The following is a 15,585-nucleotide window of genomic DNA, read 5'->3' on the forward strand; positions in this document are numbered from 1 at the left end:
GAACTAAAAGAAGACGCCCCAAGATCCGAAGAGGGGACCATGCAAACATCAGCACCGAGAAGCCTAGGGAGAATTACTCCTAAGGGCTGCGGCAGCTTGCGGAGCTAAGAATGGTAACACGTGGGGCAGAACCCGTCGCTGCTTAGAGCCTCGTGCTGTGCAGGTTGCCAGGAGAGCTAAGGGGGCCCCCGGAGACCAGGCCGGTCTAAGCTCTGCTTGGAGTTCACACTGCATGGGAGTGGGACTGCTGGTCTCGAGACTGCTTGCCTCCGGAAACCTCCTCCTTTTCCTTCCCACTCTACTTCACTCTAGAATGTTCTCTGATCCTGAAGAGAGAGAAATCACATTCCAGCAAAGAAAAACCTTTCTTAAACCTATTCACTGAGGTGAAAGGGCAGGCTGGGAGCAAGGAATCAAAAAGCTGTTCGTGTATTCCAGCCAACCATGGGCAAGAAAGCCCGAGAAACGCTGGAGGCTAAACCTGAGGATCAGATGAGATCCAAGACTCAGAAGAACTTCCTATTCTGAGGGAGCTCCTATCAGACGGATGCTGCTTCCCCCCCGCCCCAGCACAAAGAGCAGGGGAGGGGGATTTTAATCATAGGTTTGGTACTATGAGAAATAGAGTCTATTTTTCCACCATGGAGGGTTTCTTAATGGTTAAAAAAAAAAAATGAGCCTTCCACAACGCCGTGAAATTAGCCCTGAAAGAGACAATCTCCTTTAAGTCAAATTGGAGATGATCTTGACCTACTCATTTTTCAAGATGTTTGTGTGGAGAACTGCAACCATCCTCAAATCAGCACCCATCAATGGCTGAAAAGGAGAATGAAAATCAGTGCTCTTTGGATCCTTGGGGAAAAGATAAAGACTTCAGCAAGGTATTTACTATACTTCAAACATAGAAAAGGTTCTTCCTGCTGTCTGCGGGCCAACCTTACTCATAACTATCGGCTCGTGGGCAGGACTCAGGTGCCATCTTGGATGTTAGAGGCACTGGTGCTGCCTGTGAATGACTGGGTGAGAGCGCAGGTGAAAAACGAGGCTGGCCAGGCTGCACACATCTTCTCGACCTTCCTCAGGGATGATGCAGAAGGTTATTACCACAGCCACTGGAAGGGCAGCTTCCACCATAGCGTGCGACAACGGGCAGGTTTGCGTGGGTCATGGCCTCTGAGCCCTATGCCACCTGACAACCCACGACAGATGCAGGCAGCATTTGCTACGTGTTAGCAAAACCTCTTGGCAACTCGCACCGTCCTCACCTCCCAAGGCGACCCACGCCTGTCACCAACCGAGGCTTTTGCCATCTGGGATATGAAGGACCACATCACTGGTGTGAAACCAAAGACGGAGGTGAGGAGGGCAACAGGGGGCAGCCCAAAGCCGGCTGGGCCAGGGTGTGAGCCCAGGCAGGTCCTCTGGTACTCGCGGAGAGCACAGGATGTCGGTGTTTACAGGGCTGCATTTGACCCCCGAAGGAAAATGTGAGGTACGGTGGGGAGAGGGACCGACTAGAGGTCAAAAGCCCGTGGTACAGAAAATCACTGCACCTCTTTGTAGAAGAACATCCACCTTCCAACGCTATCTTGCAGATCGAGGGAACGAGAGTGTGCAATCCTTTCTAAATGCTCAGGCACGATACAGCCCTAAGGCACAGCACATACAGCACGCACCCACGTACAGGGCATGTCATCAATACGGGAAGGAGGAATGAACACCACTGGTAACACTATTAATAAGCTATCTGCCTCCCTTAGCTCTGGATTCAGGACATAACTCCTTTGTTGCTTTGACATTCTTATCCATTTGGTAAAATCATAATCGATAAAATGAACCCAGAAGTCAGGCACGATACAGAGGTGACAAAGCACAGAAAGATGCAGGCTCCAGGTGGAATTTGGGGGTCACGGCGCTCCCCATCCAGGGCTCTGGGCAGCACAAGATCCACTCACAGCCCTGTGCCCCCTGTGGAAGGGCCGTGGGGAGAGACTGAGCCGGCCCCGTGCAAGTCGGCTTCTCGTGATTCTTACCTGGGAGAGGCCACCGAGAATGCACAATACATGTGTTGGTCTCAATTCTGTCCTTTACCTTGGTGTCTCAGTCATGTGGAATATAACCCCACGGTCACTGGTATGGGAATTAGGGTGAGTAGGAGTAGCTCGAAAACACTGCCATTACGAAGCAAACCCAAAGGAGCAGGCAGAGCACGGAACAAAGCAAGAGTAAAGGCGCGTTGCAAGACGGAGGAGAAAGGAAACTTACAGAGGTGGGGAACATCTCTGGCAATTACCAGATGTAGCAGGATAGGCTTCGTCTTAAGGGAACCCATATTTCAAGCCCCACTGTGTGCTGATCCTAGTGGAGCGTTAGTAAGAACACTGCCTACGTCTGTGCACAGCTTTCTGACTCGCGGTTGGGCGGGCCTCATTTAAATAACCAGCAGCAGAAATGAGCGCGAATACTCTGCTCTGGGCCGCCTGGGAGGTCGTGTCCACACCACGGAACCATCCAGCGAGGGGGCTGGGGTCTCGGGCAGCAGCCCTTTGTAAGATCAGCATGCTCGAGGAACGGTCTTCCGTGCATGACCCAGCACAAGCAGGAGCACACGCTCAGGGTTAACAAGTGGGGTTAGTTTGCTCGTTTAGTCACCCAAGGATCTGGAAATGTGCTCACCGAAGGCCTGGATGACCACTGAAGCCAGTGCATTTTGGTACAGAAAGTCTGGAGAATAAGAACGGACAGAGGAAAAGTATTTGGAAAAGAGTCAGTGTCTGCCCTGGGAACCTGAGGGTCAGAATGGCCCGTGTCAAGCGTGCCACAGACCCACACGCGCTGGCACGGAAACACCTCCCAGATATACTGCCGTGTGAAAGACGCGAGATGGAAATGGGATGCGTGGTAGCTCGCTGTGTGTATGATCACACATGCATACAGCTTTCCAAAGGTTACAGAAGGGATGGTGAATAGTGGGACCGGTAGTTGGGGTTAGGGGTGATAGTGTCTTGTCATTTTTATGTCCATCTTAACTATTTCACCACAGAGTTAGTATTTTAACATTTATTTGAGAGAGAGAATGAGCACGAGCAGGGGAGGGGCAGAGAGAGAGAGAGAGAGAGAGAGAGAGAGAGAGAGAGAGAGAGAGAGAATTTGCTGTCAGCAAAGAGCCCAATACGGGACTCAAACTCACAAACTATAGTATCATGACCGGAGCTGAAATCAAGAGTCAGATGCTTAACTGACTGTGCCGGCCAGGTGCCCCTAGTTATTATTTTAATAACATTTTTAAAAAAAGGGATTAGGACCTCCTTCACCTCCTGCCAACATCACCTGTGGTGAGAGACTGGAGACAGGTTTTCGTTTCTTAGGTGAAATCAAACAAGTACTTATCTGTTGCCTCAGAGTGAATCTCAGGAAGCTTCGTGTCATTCTTGTGCAGGGGCTGTGCTAATCTTCTCCACGTCGTTCCAATATTAGTAGACGTGCCGCTGAAGTGAGCACTAGGGCTGATCTCAGAGCCAGTTGTGGTCCAGAGGGAACCGGTTCTATTGATGGGTTTGTTGACAGACACAGGCTATAAGCCACCCATTAAATGCGTGGGTTCTTGCAGGTGTCAGAGCCATGTGTCCGTGAGGGAAAGGCTCTGGCTTACCCCGGACCATATTCTATGGAGCAAAAACTTGCGCTCCATTTGGTCTTTCTTTAGGAACAGCCAGCATTAGAGGATTCAAAGCTCCTTTTCCAAAACAAGATGTTGTGACGACCAGTGTTGTCGGCAACCTTCACTGCAGACAAGGGGAGGTCGTCAGTTCACACAACTTGAGGCACACGGGGTCTGCATTTATCCCATCCATCACCACGGAAGCTCCCTGAGGCTTGCAACAGAGCCGCTTATTTATATCGATTACGATTTTAAACGTCTCATTCCTTCCCATTTTTCTTTCCAGCAGAAAAGCATTTGGGAGAGTAGCAATCAGAGAGTAGGCAGACTCCTCGCCTCTCATCAACCAAGTGGGAGCGGTCTTAGGCTGGCTTAAAGGCTTACGTCACACCCGAGTACACCGTGAGGTGGCCGATTCCGGTCTCCAAAGGCTGGTTAGTGTTCACGTGTTGTTGGTGAAGCTCCCTGAGTCTTGAGAAATCTCTCAACTTTATTTAGCATCACTCTTGCTGGCACCACTGAAAGGCTGAGAGAATGAACCTACCTGTGACCTGAAAGAATGGAGGACAAGCAGCCCAAGGCACTGAGCACTTAGACAACTGCTCCAAGACCCTCCTTCTTCCACCCAATGGCTGCGGCTCCGTATAACGACCTCTGCCGAGCGATTACTAAGAAGAACACAGTTACCGTGTCCTACGTTTTAGGAAATCCACATGGAACATGTAGCTGTAAAGAGGCATCGCATTTGCAACCTGCTCTCAAATGGTTCCAAAAAAAAAAAAAAAAAAAAAAAAAACCCCACAAAAAACAAAGCACACACAATTGTGTATCTGTACACATGCACGCTCAGAGATGTAGAGAAAGAATGATAAAGCAGAGGTGGTAAAGTGTTAACACATATGGAATCTGGGTAAAACGAATACAGCAATTCTTTGTTTTTTTTTTTTCAACTCTTCTGCAACATTGAAATTGGAGGTTATCTCAAAATACATTTTTTTCAAGATTTAAAAAGGCACACGGCACGGACTTCAATAATTAAGCCACCATCCAACTTCCTAAACAAGCTGATGACACTGAGAAACACCTTGTTTTGTTGCACTCCACAGATGCTGTGTGTTTCACAAACGGAAGGTCCGTGGCGTGCCAGCAACAAACGAGTCGACTGGCGCCATTTTTCCAAGTACATTTGCTCACTTCCGGTCTCTGCGCCACATTTCGGTCATCCTCGCGGTATTTCAAACGTTTCCATCGTTATTGTGTTTGTTAGGGCGATCCGTGATCAGTGATTACAACCTGATCAAAGTTTGGGTGACGCTTAGCATTTTTTAGCCACACGGTGTTTTTCAGTTAAGGTGCGTGCATTCTTTTTTGAAAGACTCAAAGCTATTGCACACTTAGTAGGCTACAGGGTAGAGTACACATAACTTTTATATATGCACCGAGAGACCCCAAAACTCACTGACTCTCTTTACTGCGACATGCCCTTCATCGCGGTGGTCTAGATCTCGAGGTGACCGGGAAAATGAACCTGACCGTGCAATCACACCACAGTGGCACCTACACTTGCTCTCACTGTTCTTGTTCTCTTTGGCTCTTGCTCCAAGAATGACAAAGTCCTGATGAAAGTTATTTTTTTTCCCCCTCTCTCTTTTTGATAAAATAAGGACAACAATCTCCCCAGAAAGGCTCTCCGTGACAGACAGGACTATTTCCAAAGTGCTCTGCTCATCTATCAACTCCAGAACATATTTCTCGGTGTTAACTTTATAGATTAATCTTTCTCTCTCTCGAATAACCATTTAAGTATCGTGAATGCTTTTGGCTTGCCTGTGAGCTAGCTATTCGGCTCCTCGGTGCCAATGGATAGAATTCAAACACGAAAAATCGATCGACGTTCCACTTCTGAGAGTTCCATGAACTGTTATTTATCATGGGCAGGATGAATGGGCATCTGAAGGCGGTTCTTGGGCACTCTATTCACATGAATAATAAATCAGGGTAAAAGCCTACCCAATTCAAAGCAACACTGGATCAGAATCGTGGGCTCACGTGTGCCTCCAAGGGCACACCCAGCCTTTGATTTTTCTGGCAAGACAGAAACAATGAACGCTCCTTCTCTTGGTGGGATCTCAAGATGCTGGGTCAGGTGGGCTGGGCTACGTCACCCTTTCACGGGGGCCCCCTCCTCATTTATCTGACGCCATGGGGAGGTCGCCTGGCCCCTGGCATTTCCCCCTCAGCGACTGAACATTAGCCTTTTCAGGAATGAGATCTGCTTTAAACTTTAAGAAAAGGTACCTTCTTACATGGATCTGCTGAACGTTATTAATAAGCCTCTTTGATGGCCCAGCCTTGTTGTTCCGAACGCTGATGGTCCTTGGGTCTGTGGATCAGAGGCTCTTCTGCTGTTGTGTTCTCTTTGAGAGAAAACAGAAACCAGCCCGCTTTGTGCCTTTTTTCCATCAAGAAGAGAGAGTTATGTGGCTGCCTCCTCTCCAGGAGAGCACAACACAGCTGGTTTTGTTTTTGTTTTACGACATAAACCAGTACGTGAGTGACTGTTCCATCTTCCAGGAAATCACCTCCACCTTCACAACTGTGCACGGTGGCCTTCTGGGGGGACAGCGCTGCCAGGACTGGGCTCTCCCAGGGTGGGCCGCCTCGGGGCAGGTTCGTGCTTCCTGCGGGCTCTTCCCCCACTGCTGCCACGTCTGTGCCTGGGCTGGGTGCCTCTGAGCCTCCAGCCGTGAGATACAACGTTCCGGGTGGGGCCTCCTGATGGATTCACCCATCCTGAAATTTTGCATTTTCAGTGGCATTCTGGTCTACCTTCAGTGATATCACTTTTGCAGGTAGGAATTTTTTTTTTTTTAAGTTTATTTACTTATTTTTGAGAGAGACAGAGATAGCATGAGCAGGGGAGGGGCAGAGAGAGAGGAAGAGAACCCCAAGCAGGCTCTGCACCATCAGTACAGAGCCCGATGTGGGGCTGGAAACCATGAGATCATGACCTGAGTGGAAGCTGAGAATAGGGAGCTTAACCGACTGAGCCACCCCGTTGCCCTGTTAGGCAGGAAAATTAAAAAAGACGAGGTACTACGGGAACCCCGGTTGCTCCGCATAAGCTCTGGGACTTCCCTCGACTCTCAAAACCAAAACCCACACCTCGTGATTTTGGAATCATCTTTCATTGGAGATTCCAAGGAAAATTAAAAGCTGAGGCAAAGATGAGCGTCCGAGTTACAAGCACAAACTTGATCTCTAGAAGCACCCTGAAGATAACTGGGGGTGCTTGGGGCCTTACTGCTGGCATTCGCAAGGACCATGGGAGCTGGGCGCCAGGAGGGAACGGTCCTTAATCCGATAAATCTCAGGGAAATCGATTCAGCGGCACTTGCTGAAAAAGCCTCTTTGATGGCCCAGCCTTGTTGTTCCGAACACTGATGGACTGAAGTTTGCATGGAGCAAACTTCCCCAAGACAGACTGGTTTAGCCGGCCAGGGCCACCGCCACCGCCCACAGGGGGGACGCTCTCCCAGAGGGGTTCTCGGCCCACGGGCAAAGCCTCGGGCAGCACCGTTCCTGCCGGTTTTCTCTGCCGCGACAGCGAGGCCCGCACTGCAGCATCTGTTTGAAACGACAGAACCGCCCCTCAGAGAATATTCCGCTCGGTATTTTACCCGGAAACTCTTCTGACTATTCAACTAGCTCTGGATCAGGGAATGACGCTTGTCCCTGAGGAAGGGGGGGGAACATCAGAGGGTAACTTTAACACGTTGCTAGCTCTCCTCGACGGCCGTGTTGACCCCAGGTGGAGTTTGTGCAGCCTCGGTGACATCCGGACGCAGCCGGCTTTCTGCTGTTGTAAATGTCCTCTCCGGCCGCCCGGACATTCGTGGCATGTGGTCCCTCTGAGGCTGTGGAGACGCCCCCCTTCACCCGAGACTGGGGGCCAAACTCTGATGTTGTGTAGACGGGCAGCGTGGGGTACAGACTGAGGGACACTGAGCTCTCCCGGGAACAAGAACTTTCTCGTTGACCTCTTTAGCCTTGGAGTCTCTTCTGTCCTGGGACAAAAAGTCCGCGGTTCACTCCTGCAGCTGCTCATTCCTAACCCCCAGCACTGCTTCACGTCCCCTGCTGTCCTGTCCGCTGTCACCGTGTATGCTTTCCAGCTCCTTCCTTTTCTGCATAAGGTCTCCAGCAAGACGTGGGCTTTTGCCTGGGAAAACTCACTGTGAGCAAAGGGCGTTTCTCCTTTCCCTCTGACCAGAGCTCCCGCCAAGCGGGCCCTTCGCACGAAACCCTCCGGCTGTAGGGCCTTGGTCCACGATTCCGGCTTCTGTAGGTGAGCTTGGGGGCCGCTGCACAGCCAGAGGAAACTGCTTCTTCCTTTTGATTTTAGCTAGCCCTTCGTTAAAAACAAAACAAAACAAAACACCAAAGAGCGGCACTCCAGGAATAAACAAACAGACACACACCGCTCGTGGCTCAACTCCCTGCTGCGGTCGAACTCTGCCTGCAGGGACTTGCATGGCCCCCGGGGAACAGCTCAGTCAGATTCTGGCTCCTGGACCCATGTCGCCCTCTTGTTCCCCTACATCTGAGTTTAGGGCTGCAGTGCCCACATAAAGGGGGAGACCACGCAAATGCACAATTTCTCCTGAGGATGAAGTGGAATAAATAGGAGACGTGTTTTGTGGCTGACTTTGTTGCATCTCACCTCTTTCTGGAAAGTGACAGACAAGTAATGGTATTTCGTTTAACACTTAAAACAGGGTCAGTGTGGGATGTCTGTGCTGGTCCCGTAAAGAAACTGTGTGTTCGATGCTACTGTGGACCTTTTATACTTAAGAAGGCTAGATACACACAAAAGGGAGAAAAGAAAATCCCGAACAGAATGTTCTGAGACTGCCTGCAGCATAATTTATGACTGTCCTCACCGCCCCCCCGCCCCCTTAAAACCAGGTTTTGCAGACTGAAGGGAAGGGATCCAGGGAGAACCCCCTGGGACCGGTGTCCAGGACGGGCTAAGAGAAGGTAGGGTGGCAGACACAGAAGGGTCCTCTCTGAAACGATGACTCAGGACGAAGTCAACTGACCTGATTAATTTTAGTTTTCCTTCAGTTTGTTCTAAGAATATCTCGGAAAAGTAGCAGTGGGCTTACCACCAGCAGTTTTATTCTTGGAGTAGAGGACACATAAGCAGATTTGATGAGGAAGTTGCTGCTCTAAGAATAAAGCTTGTGCCAACCAGTCAGTAACTCAGCCACCCCAGGGGGGTCCCTTTTGCCTGCTCACGGGCACCTGTCGGAGGAGACAGATGTGGGCTGTGGGACACAGCTGCTCCGCCGTCTCGGGAGCAGGGGCCCCGAGGTCATGGCCCAGTGCCGGCAGAGGCAGAGCTCGAAGGCACGATCCGCTGGCCCCCAGAGGTGGGATGCGGAGGGGTAATGGAGACTCCCTGGGAAGCACTGAAAAGCGGCAGGTGGCATGAGTGAGGAGGCCCGTGTCTCAAAGACTCTCGGTTCACCTCTAGGGATAGAAACGTTAAGACCGGCCGACGCTGGTTACCACCGACAATCAGGAGCCTGGCAGACGGCGGTCACTGAGACGGAGAGATGGTGCAGCGGGGGGAAGGACACAGGTCCCGGTGCCAGAACACCGCCTGCCAGCTGTGTGTCTTCAGGCAAGTTACTCAGCCTCTCTGTGCCTTAGTTGTCTCAACTGTAAACTGGAGACAACAGGACCCACTCTGTAGGTTGGCTGCGAGGGTTAAATGAGCGACAGGGTGGGCCTGGCGCCCGGGGTTTGTTAAACACGCGCACAGGACGGGAGTCCTGTGGGAAGAGTCTCGACGAAGGTGGCCAAGCCAGAGTGGTGGCTGGCACCCACTCCTTGCAGCGGAGGCCGTGGCCAGCGAGGGAAGGGCAGCCAGGGCCTGCGGAGGAGCTGGCTAAACTCTGGTTACGCTTCCAGGAGAGCCGCACACACACGAGAAGTCCCGTCAAGGACTCGGAGCAACGGTTACAGCCCCGCTGGGCCTGTGAGTCCATGAAGCCCGATCCGCAAAGCAGGTGTGCCCCCACCGCTCTCTCGGTTCTGGGGGGGCACTCCGCAGCCGCCCTACTGGTGGGCACGGGCCCCCGTCCCCGCCGGGTCTGTGCCGACTCTGAAAATCAGCAGGAATCTGGAGGGCTCAAGCCACAGACTGAAGGCAAGGCCGGTACCTGGCCTTTTTTTCTTCCCCACCCCGCAGAGGCCAGGGGTCACCGGCCTCCCCTCTCCAGAGAAACGGAGGGAGCGACGACCCCTCTGGGATTCGGGAAAATGGGGCTCAGGAGCAGGCCACGTCCCCCTACTCACCACTTTGGGCTTGAAGGGCGGCTGGATCTCCCTGTTCTCGAGTTTCTCCCAGTCGATCCTCCGGAAGAAGGCATGCTCCCGCACGTCCCTCTCCCCCTCGGGCCCGCAACCCAGCCGCTTGCCGGGGTGTTTGGTCATCAGCTGGAAAGCAGCAGAAAAGAGGACGCAACGTATACCGTGGTGGCCACAGGTGACGACAGCATATCGTATAACTGAGATGTGCCGAGAGCACAGAACCTAAGAATCTTCCCCACGAAGAAACAAAAGGTAACTAACTATGTGAGGGGAGGGACATGTCTACCTGATACGGGGAAATCTCTTCACAGCGGATGGGCATATCAAACCGCCAGGTGGCACATTTTTAGATGTATCGCACAAAGTTTGTCGATTCTACCTCAAAAAAGCTGAACAAAAAAAAAAATCCGCCCTCCCCCACCACACGCACAAAAAGTAGGAGAAGAAGAGAATGTTGGACAATAGTGCCTTCCCTTCGGCAACTCTGCCCCCCAGCCCAGACCGTGTGGACGCCTGGAGACCACCCCAAGAAATCAGCCGCTTGTGCAGACTGACCCCCAACTCACAGATACGGTGCTGATAGTATGGGTCTTTCTATAGTGATTTGTATGATACAGGAAACAGGGAGACAATCTGGCCCCACAGCCAGAGGAATTTAAATAGGTGTTTTCATACACTATCTGTGTCGAACTGCCTTCCCAGATGTCTACAGAAGTACGTGTGTGAAGAGGTATGCCATCACTGAAAATTGTGCATCTCATGTGATACTAGTAAGAAGCATCAGATGCCTGTTTATTGCTTGGACCAAACCGTATTAATCAAAGACTCGCGGGTTTGGCAAAGTAAATGCCAGGACCAGCAGGTGACTAGTCAATTCCCACGTGCCTAGTGCAGGACGTGGAGGCGAACACGGGCCACCAGCTTGGAGGGCAGGGCCCAGCTCTCCCTGTGTAGATTTGCAAACAGTGCCTGGCCCTTGGAAGACAGGTGATAAATGCATCCCAACCGATCAAACCCACCGGAAAATGTTAGCAGCGTGTTACTTTCCATCTCACTGGGTCTGACAATAATTTTATGGCCTGAAGCTTGACTATTAAAAACAGACCAAGTCATGAGCCAGTAATTTCCGTTCCTAGGTATTTCCTCGACAGAAGCAGTTTGTATGTTCCCCAAAATATACAACCTGGAAGTTTCGTGGCAGTTCTGTTTGTAACGGCTCCTGAAACTGATGTGGAAACAACCCAAAGGCCCAGCAGCAATAACACGAATGGATAAACTGTGCTGTGGTCACACAGCGGAAGAAACACAGCAAGACAGGATGGAACCACAGACACAGGAAATGGAGAAATCTCACTATCACAGTGTTGGCTGAAAGAAGCCAGGTCCGGGGAAGCGTCCAATGCAAGACTGCATCTGTGTGATGTTCAGAACAGGTGACGCTAATCCAGGCAGGGACAAGTGGGGATGCTGCTTACCTCAAGGGGAGGGGCGGAGCTGTGGGACAGGAAGGGAGGGGGCTTCTAGGGTGTCGGAAACATTCTCTCTCTTCTAATTAATTAAACATGTATTTATTTTTTATTTGAGAGAGACAGAGACAGCACAGGCGGGGGAGGGGCAGCCAGGGAGGGAGAGAATCCCAAGCAGGCTCCACACTGTCTGTGCAGAGCCCAATGCGGGGCTCAAACTCACGAACCTCGAGATCATGCCCTGAGCCCAAATCAAGTCAGACACTAACTGATTGACCACCCAGGCACCCTTTAAAAAAAAAAAAAAAAAAAAAGGCACCTGGGTGGCTCAGTTGGTTGAGTGTATGACTCTTGGTTTCCGCTCAGGTCATTATCTCGCAGTTTCATGGGTCTGAACCCCTTGTCAGGCTCTGCACAGACAGCGTGGAGCCTGCATGGGATCCTCCCTCTCTCTCTCTCTCTGCCCCTCCCCTGCTTACGCTCTCAAAATAAATAAATAAAAACATTAAAAAATTAAAAAAAATTTTTTTTGGATGTTTATTTTTGAGAGAAAGAAAAAGAGCACAAGTGGGGGAGGGATGGGGAAAAGTGGATCAGAAGCAGGCTCTGTGCTGACAGCAGGGAGCCTGCTGCGGGGCTCAAACTTGTGAATTGAGAGATCAGTCAGGCGGTTAACTGACTGAACCACCCAGGTGCCCTAAAACATTATTTCTCTTGACCTGAGTGCAACTGCATGGGTGTGTTAGTTTTGTGAAAATTCACTGATCTATGCACTGACGATTGGTGCCCATTTCTGCATGCACGGTTTATCTCAAAAAAAGAGAATCCGATGAAGAATGACCCAAGACACACCACGTTAGGCAACGGAAGAGAACCAACGTTTTCTGAGCGCCCAAGATGACTTCTGGCAACTCACACCACAATTTCACGAGGTGGATGAGACACTAAAACACAGCGCGATTAGCTGCCTGGGCCAGAGTTCCAGGAAGTCCAGTGGACCAGAACCCATTCTCCAGGCCGCCATATCTCCCACTGTTCCCCGGGGGTCACCACACTGGAGCCCTTGATGGCAGAAATGAGTGACATGGGTTTGCAGTCTCTCCGCCATCTCTCTCAGAAGTGTGGGGAAGGGATTTCCCCAGTCGACCCCCTGGGTCTGTAATTATAAAAGAATTCAGATCTACTTACTCCTTTGCAGATGGAAACGGCCTCCTTGGACAAGGATTTTGGGTAAGAAACGTTATGCTCCATTATCGACTGAAACAGCTCGTCTTCATCTTCGCCATCAAATGGAGGCTGTTCCAGAAAACAGAGACATGGGAAAACACGCAGAGTCATTCAAACATGGCGCCTGAAGACCCCACTCAGCGCCAAGAAACAGACAGGGCTTCCCGGCGCACCACGGGCTGCAGGGTTAGCTCAGCGAAGTTGCTGGTTTATTTGATTATCTTTCATTAGGTTGGCGGTTGTGTGTTTTTCACTTTTTCCTCTGTCTCTTTAATTATCCTGCCCTGGGCAACCCAAAACCATCTTTAGGGAAAATGTTTTTGAGTAATGCTTTTAATGATTTGCAAATAAATTATAATTAATCCATTAATCTTGTAATTATGTGTTAACAATTTAATTATAATTAAGTTAGGTTACAGATGGCTCTGCGTGCAGGGGCGGGGGCAGGTGGAGAATGCCAGTACCTTTGGATTCTGAGCATGGGGCGATGGGGCCATCAGAACACGGGCAAAATGGACTTCCTCAGGTCCAGCAATTCACACCAGGGCCCTTCTGACCCAACAGGGAGTTGCTCTGTCGGGAGCCTGGCACCTGCATGGTGGTAGTGACGGGAGCTTAGTTTCTACTGGACGTTTCCCTTTCCGCTTCAGCCGGGTTTGTAGGAGGTCACGGCTTTAAAGTCAGGAGGATCTGGACCAGAGCTCTAGTTCCACCACCTCTTAGCTGGGTGTCCACGGGCGAGCAACCCATCTCTTTAAGATGCAGTTTTCTGGTCTGTAAAATGGGGTTCCCTGGTGAGTCTGCAAAACTCCTGCTAGTTTATCACGGAACCATCAGGTGCCTGATGAAGGGCGGTGCCTAGTGGCACTGGTATTTTATTAAGGCACATGAACGGTCTTAGAAGGGGCTGCCAGAATTCTTGGGAGGAGCAGGTGAGCTCAGGACGTCCTTCAAGTTTTCTCCTCTGGCAGGTCTCTAATCCCAAGAGGTCTGGCAAATTACCTGTCACTCTGGAGGGACAGTACACAGGATAAGTGGGTTTATGGGCCATTTCTTAATGTTTCTTTCTGGCTTAGCTAACCTTGGGTTTAGCAGAAGAAAGGCAGACCAGGGGTCAGCTTTCATACAGAGAAGCCCTGTATTTCAATCTCGTTGCATTTTCCTTCTCGTGGAAGAGAGGACTCTCCGTCACTTTGGCTGACATGGTTAGGGCTCTGCTAATGCAGAGTCCAGCTTGAATGTAAACTGTATCGTGGGCCACAGATAGCTGTGCAGTAGTCAGCAGGATATCCCTTCTTGTTGAGCATTTCCGAGTAAGAGAGAGCACTGGAACCAAGCAGAGTGCTCCCCTTGAACCACGACTTGGATCATTCCAACCTGCTCATCTGACCCCCAGCCCTGAATAGGAGTCACCTGTGGGGTCAGCACACGGAAGCCACACCCACCAAAGGGCAAGCCACTAAGTCTATCAAGAACCTACCTTGGGACCAGGTAGGGAAGAGCAGGGGGTTGGGACTGGTGCCATGATTTTTGTTTTGTTTTGGTCTAGAAATATAAATAAATAGGCCTCTTTTCCAGTTGCAAGCACCTGGTATAAAGAATATTTAATTTGGCCAAAGCATGCAGGTGGGTGAGAAGAACTAAAATGCTCTGAGCAGAGCAGGAACAGCCCGCCATGGTGAGTGTCCCTGGGCAGAAGTAACATGGTGCCTGGATGCCCCACGGCAAGGCAGCTGGGCACAGACACCCGCTTGCACGTGCAGATGGTCACCTGGGTCAGCCGGTTTGTGCCACCTCAACCTAGAAAGAACAGAGCAGGACACCCTGCGGGTGTGAGTGGAGCTGCACTGGCCAAGAGCTCCACTGGAGCCCAGTCCTGCTGTCCATCCCACTACACCTTCTCTGCCTGATATCATGCAACCCACTTCTTCAGGACACCTGTGATAGGACACCCACACAACATCCCATGTTCCCAAATAAGTGATCCATAGATGTGGCTGGTTCTTGGCCAAGGAGATTTTCATGGCTAAAGCAAACCTGATGTAGTTTCTGCTCAGGGCTGTGAATTGCACACATCCAGGGGGCCCCATTCACTCTGAATTTCCTATGTATTCATTCTCTACAATGTCATGGTGCCCGGGATGGGAGCCAGGCACAGGTTCTGCTCCTGGATAACCAAACAACACTTCTCAATGTGGCCCCTTAGGGCCGCTAGTTGGGAGAAACTACATACTTTGTGGATTTCAATGCAAAATGAAAATGTGGGCCCCTTTAGATAATTATTAAGAATTTCAAGATGGCAACAGCAGATCATCAAACCAGATGCATGAGGCTCTTGGAGCTTGGGTCCCGTATGACTACATCGGTCACACGCCCGTGAGGCTGGCCAAACGTGGCGGACTTTGCTGAGCAGTGACAGAGGCACCAGGGAGAGTCAACTGGCCTTTTTGGTGGTGCTCACGTACTAGCAACAGGAATGCTCCAGGGGCTGGGTCACAGATAATCCAAGCCAAAGGCTTAAGAGAAATTCTCTGCAAAGGGAAACTCAGACAAACCATCTCCAGGAATCTTTCTCAGCAAGAATCTCCGCGTTTGAAGACGATTAGGTCGATGCAGCTGCCTTTTCCCCGACTCTGATGTAGAAGACAGGAATTTGCGGGGTGGGGGTTGGGGGAATGTTCCATGCAGGGCACTGGGCTGTTGCAGCTGCTTAATTGTCCTCATGGCCTGGGGACCCACTTGGCCCAGGCGAGCTGTGCCTACTAATGATCAAAGGAAGTGCTTGGCCACGAGGCCCCCTCTGTATTCCCCCTGAGAGCAGGACACCTGGCTCCTGACACACCCCAGACA

At 50.9% G+C, this 15,585-nt stretch overlaps 1 protein-coding gene and 1 non-coding gene across 6 annotated transcripts in view; both read right to left on the bottom strand.

Moving 5' to 3' along the window:
• PRKCA (protein kinase C alpha) overlaps window positions 1–15,585 on the bottom strand; it is a 402,962-nt gene that overhangs the window by 8,737 nt on the left and 378,640 nt on the right. For 3 of the 5 annotated variants that reach the window (XM_086687808.1, XM_086687809.1, XM_086687810.1), the window contains 2 exons: window positions 12,697–12,804; window positions 10,028–10,168 (listed from right to left, as the gene is read on the bottom strand). In XM_086687808.1, coding sequence (XP_086543934.1) covers window positions 10,028–10,168; window positions 12,697–12,804 — 249 coding nt within the window. Of the gene's footprint in view, window positions 1–2,676; window positions 2,725–10,027; window positions 10,169–12,696; window positions 12,805–13,199; window positions 13,327–15,585 lie in introns of those variants that run through there. The other 2 variants (XM_086687811.1, XR_015244249.1) reach the window with 2 other exon arrangements.
• LOC112864723 (U6 spliceosomal RNA) lies at window positions 3,395–3,501 on the bottom strand. Its single transcript, XR_003223995.1, has one exon. It is a non-coding gene; the product is annotated as a U6 spliceosomal RNA (small nuclear RNA).

Source organism: Puma concolor, chromosome E1 (genome assembly GCF_028749965.1).
Source record: "Puma concolor isolate L17-30 chromosome E1, mPumCon1.1.hap2, whole genome shotgun sequence".
NCBI lineage: Eukaryota > Metazoa > Chordata > Mammalia > Carnivora > Felidae > Puma > Puma concolor.